This window comes from Ailuropoda melanoleuca, chromosome 12 (assembly GCF_002007445.2).
Source record: "Ailuropoda melanoleuca isolate Jingjing chromosome 12, ASM200744v2, whole genome shotgun sequence".
In the NCBI taxonomy this organism is placed as follows: domain Eukaryota; kingdom Metazoa; phylum Chordata; class Mammalia; order Carnivora; family Ursidae; genus Ailuropoda; species Ailuropoda melanoleuca.
In genome coordinates, this window is record NC_048229.1 from 46,453,167 (window position 1) to 46,464,132 (window position 10,966).

At 39.0% G+C, this 10,966-nt stretch overlaps 1 protein-coding gene across 2 annotated transcripts in view; it reads right to left on the reverse strand.

The window, feature by feature from the left end:
- The window catches only part of NETO2 (neuropilin and tolloid like 2), a 60,247-nt gene that overhangs the window by 14,515 nt on the left and 34,766 nt on the right, over positions 1 to 10,966 (reverse strand). For both annotated transcript variants that reach the window (XM_034638525.1, XM_034638524.1), the window contains exon 7: positions 4,707 to 4,935. In XM_034638525.1, the coding sequence (XP_034494416.1) occupies positions 4,707 to 4,935 (229 nt within the window). The remainder of the gene's footprint in view (positions 1 to 4,706; positions 4,936 to 10,966) is intronic.

Consider the following 10,966-nt stretch of genomic DNA (forward strand, 5'->3'; position numbering starts at 1 on the left):
ATGAGGACAATACAGAACATCTACCACTTATTTTAAAATACATGTGATATGAACATATATAGTCAACTATATTGGGGCAGTTTGGATGAGTCTCTAAATGGTAATTTTCTTCATACAGAGGTGACCGTGAGGAAAGGGACTAGTCAGAGAGACTACTCAGCACTATCCAAACGTAGATTAAAGTTAAACCAAGCCACTCAAAACCAAGCCAAAAACATGACAGTATTTTTGTTAGCAGTTTTTAAAAAAAAGAAAAATCAAAGCTAATGTAATATGATTTGTACTTATGATAAGCAAAATCAACAAAATAATTATTAGGAAGTACAGACAAGTCACTTGGACTTTTACAGGAGGCAGAAAGGCAACAGAACCAATTTTTCCTGGGATTTGTTCATGTGAATTATCAGGAGTTTAAGGGAAGAATCCTAAAATCTCTCCTCTGAGTTTTTCTACTTTTTTTTTTTTTTTAAGATTTTTATTTTTATTTATTTGACAGAGATAGAGACAGCCAGCGAGAGAGGGAACACAAGCAGGGGGAGTGGGAGAGGAAGAAGCAGGCTCCCAGTAGAGGAGCCTGATGTGGGGCTCGATCCCACAATGCAGGGATCACGCCCTAAGCCGAAGGCAGACACTTAACCTCTGTGCCACCCAGGCGCCCCTGAGTTTTTCTACTTTTAAGCTGGGTCAGTATCTATTCATGAGCCACCCCGTTCTTCAATATGAAAAGGTTCTCACAAGCTCACAAAATAGTAAAAATGACTTTTAAAGATGTAACCAACTCAAAAAGACAAAACCCCACTATAGCCACAAAGAAAATACCTAAAGAATACACATAAAAGGAAATTCAAATGTGTTGCCACAAAAAGTCAATTAACCACAGAAGAAGGTTGTAATGAAGAAAATGAGGGACAAAAAGCTTTAAGAGATTTAGAAAACAAACAGCAAAACAGAAGTCCTTCCTTCTTAGTAATTACCATAAATGTAAATGAGTTAAACCTTTCATTTAAAAAGCAGAGACTGGCAGAATAGATAATAACCCCCCCCCAAAGATCCAACTATATACTGTTCTACAAAAGACTCACTTTAGATCTAAAGACATAAGTTGGTTGAAAGTGAAAAAATGGAGAAAGATATTCCATGCAAATAGTTACCAAAAGACAGCAAACAGTTACCAAAAGACAGCTGGGGTGGCCATATAAATATCAACAAAAATAGACTTTAAAGCAAAACTGTTGCAAGTGACAAAGGGGGACACTGTATGTTGGTAAAAGGAATTCATCCAGAAGATACAATTATAAAAAAATATAAACCAAAAATCAGAGTCCTAAAATACAAGAAGCAAACACTATCAGAATTCAAGGCAGAATTCAGATATTCTACAATAATGGTTAGAGACTTCACTCTCCCACTTTCAATAATGGGTAGAACAACTACACAGAAGATTAATAAGCAAATAAAAGAATAACACTATAAACCAATTGGACCTAATAGAAATATACAGAAAATTCCACCCAACAACAGCAAAATACAAATTTTTTTTCAAGTGTATATGGAACTTTCTCCAGGATGGACTGTATGTGACGCCACATACGCACAGATATCTTTAAAGACTGACATCATACAAAGTATCTTTTCCAAACACACCGAAATAAAACTAGAAATTACAGAATGAAAACTGGAAAATTCATAAATATGTGTAAATTAAACTACACACTCTTAACCCACCAACTGGTCAAAGAAGAAATCACAAGGGAAATTAGAGAATACCTTGAGATAAATGAAAATGAAAACACAACACAGCAAAACTTTATGAGAAGTGAAAGCAGTGCAAAGAAGGAATTTTATAGCTATAAATAACTACGCTAAAAAAGGAGAAAGATCTCAAATCAGTAACTTAACCTTTTTAAAGAAGGAGGAAAAAAAGGATAAACTAAACTTGGAGTTCTATGCCTTTGTCAGAAACGCTGAAATAATAGAGAAGAGAGATAGAGAATGGAAAAATCAGAGAAAAGAAAAAAACAAACAAAAAAAAAGGTTCTTTGAAGAGATCAACAAAATTGGCAAGCCTTTAGTTCCAATGACTAAGGTAAAAAGAGAGAAACAGAGAGGAAAAGATTCAAATTAGAAAAATCAGAAATTCAAGTGGAGACATTATTGTAGAAGTTACAGCCATAAAAGGGATTAAAAGAATTCTACAAACAATTCTATACCAACAAACTGCAGATCTAGATGAAATAAACAAATTCCTAGAAACATACATTCTACCAAAACTGAATAAAACTAAATAGAAAATTTGAATAGGTCTCTAACTAGCAAGGAGATTAAATCAATAATCAAACTATCTCCCAACAAAGAAAAGCCCTGGCCTGGATGGCTTCACTGGGGAATTCTACCAAATGTTTACAGAATGTCAACTCTCAAGCTCTTCCAAAAAGTTGGAGAGAAAGGGTCACTTCTTATTCATTCTATGGTCCAGTATAACCCTGATATCAAAGACAGACAAAGATACAAGAAAATAAAACTACAGACCAATACCCGTTACGCATATTGATGCAAAATTCCTCAACAAAATACTAGCAGTGAATTCAGCAACATCTTAAAAGGATTATACACCATGACCAAGTGGGACTTATTCCTGAAACATAAAAATGGTTCTACAAAAATCAATGTAACACACCACATTAACAGAACGAAGAGGAAAAAAGGACATAATCATTTCAATTGAATCCGAAAAAGCATATGACAAAATTCAACATCCTTTCGTGATGAAAACAATTAGGACAAGAAGAAAATTTCCTCAACATGATAAAGACCATATATGAAAACCCCACAGCTAACACCTACTCAAGGGTGAAAGGCTGAAAGCTTTGCTCCTATGATCAGAAACCAGACAAGGGCGTCTCCTTTAGCTTCTATTCAATACAGTACTGGAAGCCCTGGCAAGAGCAGTTAGGTGAGAAAAGGAAAGAAAAAAATAAAGTAGCACCCAATATTGGAAAATTACTTGTTTGCAGACAATATGATCTTATATGTAGAAAACCTTAACAAGATCACACACACACACACACACACACACACACACACACACACAGAGTTAATAAACTAACTCGGCAAGTTGCGGGATACAAACACAGCATACAACAATCAGGTGCATTTCTACACACGAGCAATGTATACTTGTAGACTTGTACACTAAAAAGTACAAAACACTCGTGAAAAAAATGAAAGACAACAAATAAATGCGAAGACACTGTGGGTTCATGGGCTGGAAGGCTTAACACTTGTCAAGATGACACTGCTCAAAAGCAGTCCACAGGTTCAACAGGATTCCTAGAAAAACCCAGAAGTGTCTTTAGCAGTGTCTTCTGTAAGAGAAGAAAAGGGCTTCTTGGCAATATGGCTGGTTTTAGGGCTGGGCCAGGGAGAACACAGTTGAACCTGGGCCATCTTGTGGTGACAAAAAGTAAGAAAGTGATTCAAAAGAAAAAAAAAAAAAGGACCCATCAAAAGTTAAGGGACAACTTGAAGGAGCTCCCAATGGCCAAAGCTGGGACTCTGAGTAACAAAATAATGTATTACAATAACTATAGGTTATGTATAAGTATACATATAATAATGGCATAAAATGAAAATCCATAAACTCATACTGATATAAATTACTGAATAAATGGATGAGGGGAAAAATAACTCTTCCTTACAGTAGAATTACAACTAATAAGTGTAGAAGGAATAATGGAAACAGAAAACCACCATTAGGTAAACACTACAATAATACCTATTACAGGCACAAACCATTAACAGATGCTAAAATTAGTGAGCAAAAGGATATTTGCACAGTCTCAAAGAGAATTATTAACTAGAAATGAAAACATCAGTAATTTTATGGAGAAACCTGCCAGAGAGCACCTTAAGGAAGGGACCGAAGTTAACAGGAGACAAATGCACATTACACACCCCTGCCTCGCTGGTGTGATCGCTTCTGTGATACTGACAGAAATACATAACCTCCAAAGAATCCATGAGAAAACACCAGACAAACTCAAATTGACATTCTACTGAATAAACAGCCAGGGCTCTTCCAATATATTAAGGTCATTGAAGACTGAGGAACTGTCACAGATTGAGGTGACTAAAGGACAGATGGCAAGTAAATGCAACGTGGGATCCTGCAGCAGAAAAGGACGCTAATAGGAAAACTAGTGACATGTGGAAAAGGCCTATATATTGGTTGATAATACTGCATCAGTGTTAATTTCGTTTTACCACATTATTAGGGGCACCTGAATGAAGGGCATATGAAAACTCTGCACTATTTTTATAACTTTAGATAAGCTTAAAATTATTTAAAAATAAAAAATTGGAAGAAGGAAAACACAGCCTATCTAAATTTTGGTAGATTCATAATTACATACCAAGCTGAATTAATACTACTGGCAATTATTTTTAATTTTGAAAATGTTGAAAGGAGTCTCCACTCCCTGCATTCGCTATCACGTTTACACCTTTATCATAAGGCAGTGTTGCAATTTATATATTAACACGGTTTTTCACCCAGGACAGTTAATTCCTTGAGAACAGGGACTCAGACTTCGTTATTTCTGCGTTCTCGTTGACTTGCAGTCTTTGTCAAAATGAAATGCTCAGTAACTGAATTCTGAATGAATAAAAATTATGTGAAAGATCTCGATGCTATAGGATTTACTTACGCTCCACAAAGGAAGTGAAGAGCATTCTGAATCTGCTTAGCCGGCTTCCTTCATCTGCCCACATTCGGATCACCCCAACTCCTGTTTTCAGCATCACGTCATTGGCCACAGTGCTGCAGAACTTGGCCTTCAGATTTTCAATGGAACTGCTTCCGTCGTACACTGCAACGAAGTTTCTCTTGCATTCATTTGAGTGCTCCATTTGATAATCTAGGAACCTCAAATAAATCTGGAACATTAAAACAAAGAAAAATACTGCTTTTGAAGAGATTAGTGTGAGTGTTGTAGTTCTACTGTCCAGTCGACCTGGTGGACTGAATTATGACAGCTGACAGGAACATAGCAGCTAAAAGGCTGGTGCCTAAGGGGTTGAAAGAACCAAGACGGATGGTCTCCTTTGATTGTCTTAATGGAACCAAGCATTACGGAACCTAAGTTCGTGTTTTGTCTATAAAGAAACTTTTTGCTCCATGAGGCTATTGGCTCTCTTACATAGTTTTCTTTCTTTCCCTTTCTTTCTCTTTCTTTCTTTTTCTTTCTTTCTTTCTCTCTCCCTTTCTTTCTCTTTCTTTTTTTTCTTTTAAGGGATTTTATATATTTAAATGGCTATAATAGGGGCGCCTGGGTGGTGCAGTCCTTAAGCGTCTGCCTTTGGCTCAGGGCATGATCCTGGTGTTCTGAGATCGAGCCCCACATCAGGCTCCTCCGCTAGGAGCCTGCTTCTTCCTCTCCCACTCCCCGTTTGTGTTCCCTCTCTCGCTGGATGTCTCTCTCTGTCGAATAAATAAATAAAATCTTAAAAAAAATAAATGGCTATAATAGAAAAAACTTACCCATTATTATTTAGTTCACATCAGGTTTTGCAATAATTATAGATTCCACATGTAATGTGCACATGCCGATTAAATTGTCTTCATTATTTCTTATACAATAGATTTGCTCTTTAATCTACTGATCATGTTAAAAGGAGAAGAGTTCAGATCAGCCACTCTTACATAGTTTTCTTATTATGAAAGCAACCTCATGGCACTGACAGATTGGGAAAATGTAAGAATTACTCATGGCAATTGTTGTGATTTTGTTCAGTTTTTCCTCACGTTTTAAGAATCTAAGTTTAATTTAAGATACATATATCCTGTAACACATTGAAACCACTTTTATCTATACTCTTCAAAACCATAAAGGTTCCCATGATGTCCTGTCATTTATTTACCCCCCATTCTATACTGCACATTTAAGTGGTTTTAAGACTTCACCCCATAAATAACAATTTCTACATTTTCAGTCAGGGAGATAAAAACTGCAGTATCAGAACAAGCACTATCTGTATCTATTGTATTTAGCATCCTCTTTCTTGAAATTTTATAGGCAGCTTACTACCTGGCACTAAGTTCTTCAAATATGCTTGGCCCACTTTTGTTTGAAGATTTTTAGATTGTAGGCTTAGGAAGACTGTGAGCATTAATGTTGAGGTTGTGGGCGTAGAAACACACTGTGCGTATCTCTAGAAGAACTGAATGGAGTAGCTAATATTCCTGACAGGCAGGGAGAAAATTAAGGCTCAGATGGGTGAGGATCTGCCCAAGGTGACTCAGGGTAAGGACTTGACCCACGTTGACCTGATTCTAACATTTGTGTTCTTTCCACTCCCTGGGACGCCTTTTCCGCACGCAAGCACGCACAGTTCACTTTTCGGTCTAGTTGTTCCTATGTGACTCTATAATTAAAATTTTAGTGAGTAGAGAATAAAGGTTTCCTTTGTCGTTAAAGACTCGTGAGGATTCATTCTAGCTTCTGTTTCTGAGGTTGCAGTGTGAGGCCACCTCCACCTCTCTATTTAAAGATTTTATTTTTAAGTAATCTCTACGCCCAACATGGGCTTGAACTCACAACCCCAGGATCAAGTGTCACGTGGCTCTATGACTGAGCCAGCCAGGCACCCCTCTGCCTTTTAAAAGACTTCATATAACAAAAATGTAATGTCAGGTATCTCTTCCTACTAAAATACCTTGATGGCATAAAACTAAGGGCAAACAACTAATAAATATACTGCACAGGGATACATTTTGACCAGGTAACTTTAGCTTATTTGAAATGACCAATTTGTTTCTTACTTCCATGAGAATGACCATTTCGAAACTTCACAAAATCTTCACAAATGTATTACGTAGACACAATTTAAGTTTCCTTACCTACATCATTAGTTCTCATTAATTTCTCCATTATTTACATAACCAAAACATTCTGCCCACGGTTTTGTGGTGGTGAGCAAGTATCCCCAATACTGTAATTGTCTGTCTTCTCTATTATACTGAGAGGCCTTCCAACGCGAGAATCAGGTGCTGATTATATCTAGTGTAATTCTTGCTCATGGCAAGTAATGAATATATGACTAGGTTTATTAAACTATGAACTCGGTAGATCTAAATATAAGAAAACAAGAGGGGCGCCTGGGTGGCACAGCGGTTAAGCGTCTGCCTTCGGCTCAGGGCGTGATCCCAGCGTTGTGGGATCGAGCCCCACATCAGGCTCTTCTGCTATGGGCCTGCTTCTCCCTCTCCCACTCCCCCTGCTTGTGTTCCCTCTCTCGATGGCTGTCTCTATCTCTGTCGAATAAATAAATAAAATCTTTAAAAAAAAAAAAAAGAAAAAAAGAAAACAAGAAGTCCGAAGTATATACTCTGCTTTTTTTTAATCCAAAGAAACATGGTACTATCCCAGGCCGTAGTAAATGCTCTTTAAAGATACTGANGAAGTCCGAAGTATATACTCTCTGCTTTTTTTTAATCCAAAGAAACATGGTACTATCCCAGGCCGTAGTAAATGCTCTTTAAAGATACTGAAGCCAAAACTTTTAAGTCACATGACACTGACATTCTTTTCTATTGTGAATGCAGCTAAATATTGAAATAGTTTAGTTCAACTAATTTTCAGAAATTATTTCTAACAAGGGGCGCCTGGGTGGCTCAGCTGGTGAAGCATCTGACTTTGGCTCAGGTCAAGATCCCAGGGTCCTGGGATGGAGCCCTGCATCAAGTCCAGCCCCCTGCTCAGTGGGGAGTCTGCTTCCCACTCTCCCTCTGCCCCTCCCCCTGCTCGCTCTCAAATAAATAAAAAACCTTAAGAAAATATTTCTAAGAAACAAAACTGACAAACTGAAATTGGGGGGTGGGGTGGGCACAAACTACTCTTCTCTCACCCAAACTGCATAACAACAGATATGCTAAAGGCTTCTGGCCACTTATCCCACTCCTACACCCTCCCCAGGGAGGTCTAGTGAGTTACCTTGATGGTGGGGAGTCTGGTCTCTTTTTCCTTCCCTCTTTCCCTGGACCAGTGAGTGGGAAGCAGTGACCTGAATAAGTGGGTTTCCTCTGCAGATGCAACTTTCCTTGGGCTGGATTGGTCCAGGCTAGACTGAGGTAAGAGGGAGAACTGGTGGGTAGGGAATTAGCAAGTCTAATACAACTCTGTCACTAAGCTGCTTCCTCTAGCCTTTGTTCTAATAAAGGAGCTATTTTTGAATCTCCACATTCTCCATGTGGAGGGGAAAAGGGATGCTGTCTATTGGAACCCCTGAAACCCCTCCCCCTGCCAAATGCAATGAGCTCCTCAGAAAGCAACTATGGATATATCTTGGAGGTATTGCATGTTCGGTTCCAGACCACAATAAAGTGAATACTGCAATAAAGTGAGTCAAAGGAATTTTCTGGTTTCCCAGCGCATATAAAAGTTAGCTTGTACTGTAGTCTATCAGGCGATAGCATTGTCTAAAAAAAAAAAATGTACATTCCTTACATAAAAAATTTTTATTGTTAAAAAAAATGTTAACCAGCACCTAAGTTTTCAGCAAATCATAATCTTTCTGTTGGTGGGGGGGTCTTGCCTCGATGTGATGGCTGCTGACCGATCAGGGTGGAGGCTGCTGAAGGCTGGGGTCGCAGCGACAATTTCTCCAAAAACAACGACGTCTGCTGCATCGACTGACTCTTCTTTCACAAATAATTTCTCTGCAGCATGTGATGCTGTTGGTAGCATTTTACTCACAGAACTTCTTTATTTTTTAATTTAAATTCAATTAATTAACATACATTAATTGTTTCAGGGGTACAGGTCTGTGATTCATCAGTCTTACATAACACCCAGTGCTCATTACAACACATACCCTCCCCCAATGTCCATCACCCAGTTATGCCATCCCCCCACCCCCCTCCCTTCCAGCAACCCTCAGTTTGTATCCTAAGATTAAGAATCTCTTATGGTTTGTCTCCCTGATTCCATCCTGTTTCATTTTTTTCTCTCTGCCCCTAAGATCCTCTGCCTTGTTTCTTAAATTTCACATCAGTGAGATCATATGATCATTGTCTTTCTCTGATTGACTTATTTCACTCAGCATAATGCCCTCTTGTTCTATCCATGTTGTTGCAAATGGCAAGACTGCAATTTTTTGATGGCTGAGTAGTATTCCATTGTATGTATGTGTGTGTGTGTGTGTGTATATATATATATATATATATATATATATATATGTATATATATCACACAGTAGAACTTCTTTTAAAATGGAGTCAGTCCTGTCAAACCCCGCTGCTGCTGCTTTACCAGCTAAGTTCATGTGATACACTGAACCCTCTGTGGTCGTTTCAACAGTCTTCCCGCCGTCCTCCCCAGGAGAACCTTCCATCTGAAGAAGTCACCTCCTTGCTCATCAAAAGGAGCAACTCTCACGTGACGGAATGAGCCCTGGGCATTAGGTAAGACTGATGAATCACTGACCTCTACCTCTGAAGCCAATAATACACTCTATGTTAACTGAATTCAAAGAAAAAAAAAAATAAATTCATCCTAACTCCAAATAAAAAGGAGCAAGTCCTCATCAGTTCAAGTTCGATCACGAGATCGCAGCGCTTCAGTCCCGTCTCCAGGCTCCACTTCTGATGCTGGTTCTCTTGCTGTTACCACATCTGCAGATACTTCCTCCACTGAGGACTTGAATCTTTAATCTGTAAAAACATGCAGTATCTGTGAAGCACAATGAAGGGAGGTATGCCTGTACAGCATTCCAGATCAAAGGGACACACAGGATAATTGGCACTGCAACGGGCTCCTGACATTAGATCCCTGTCTTACGCTGGACAGAAAATCAATTCTTAAATGTAAATACTAACGCACACAGATAAAAATATAGAAGAGTAGTTCTATGACCTTTGGTTAGGAAGGTTTATTAAAAACAAACACAGAAGGCAAAGCATAAACCATAAAGATAATCCATTTCACTACATAAATTTGACTTTGAGAACCAGCCAAGTTGAAACACAGTATGGCTTATTTCTCTTATTACAACTAAAAACTGAGGATACAATATGAAAAGCAACTACACGAGGATTCTGGAAAGTAAAAGGTGGCCATGGGTGGGAAGTCAAACTTGAATGACCCATAAAGAGGGTGAAGTTCAGTTTTTTTTCCTTGTCTCCTGGGCTGATAGTCACAGAACTCACAGCAAAAACAGACAGGAACTCAGAGAAAGCGCTCCAGCCAGAAGACTGAGAAATGGGCCCTTCCCAACTGAAGAGTGGGGTGAGGCTGGGATTTCTGGCTTGTTTTTCCCATTCTCGCAGCTCTGCCCAAGGTCAGCACCACTCATGGATCTGCATGTACCAGCTCCAGCAGCAAATAACATCCCAAGAGGAATCCCATCTCTTTAACTAGCAGAACTGAGAAAAGGGTATGTCGGGAGAGTACGGAGGGAACCCCCAATATTCCCCCCCCCCGTCCCTTAAGTCACTCAAAACTCACAACACATTGGGAGGCAGAAACTGAAGAAAACTTGTCTTTCTGGCCCCCAGAGGAAATGGGAAAAGGAACCCATGTTATCTGGACAATGTGAAGGAAGTCTTGGAGAAGAGGGAGCTAGACAAGCACTAATTCTGGCTTACCCCCAAGCTGTGTATTCATGACACAGAACTAAAGACACATGACAAAGGCACTGAGAATGAAATCAGAGTACAAGCCACCATCCAAGTCCCTGTGTGGGGCACGCCCTGGGCAAGGCTGCACAGTGCAGTGAAGCCCATGAGGACTCCACAAACACAGGAGCCACCATCCACACAAAGTGACCCCGTACATGCAGTCTGAGTCTAACTGGGTAGGCTTTCTGACAAAAATAAAATGAATAATAAAAATCAACACCTTCCAGGTATTTTTAACAGGACCCAGAGTCTCACAGGGTTAAAATCAAACTGTCTAGGAGATAATAAAAA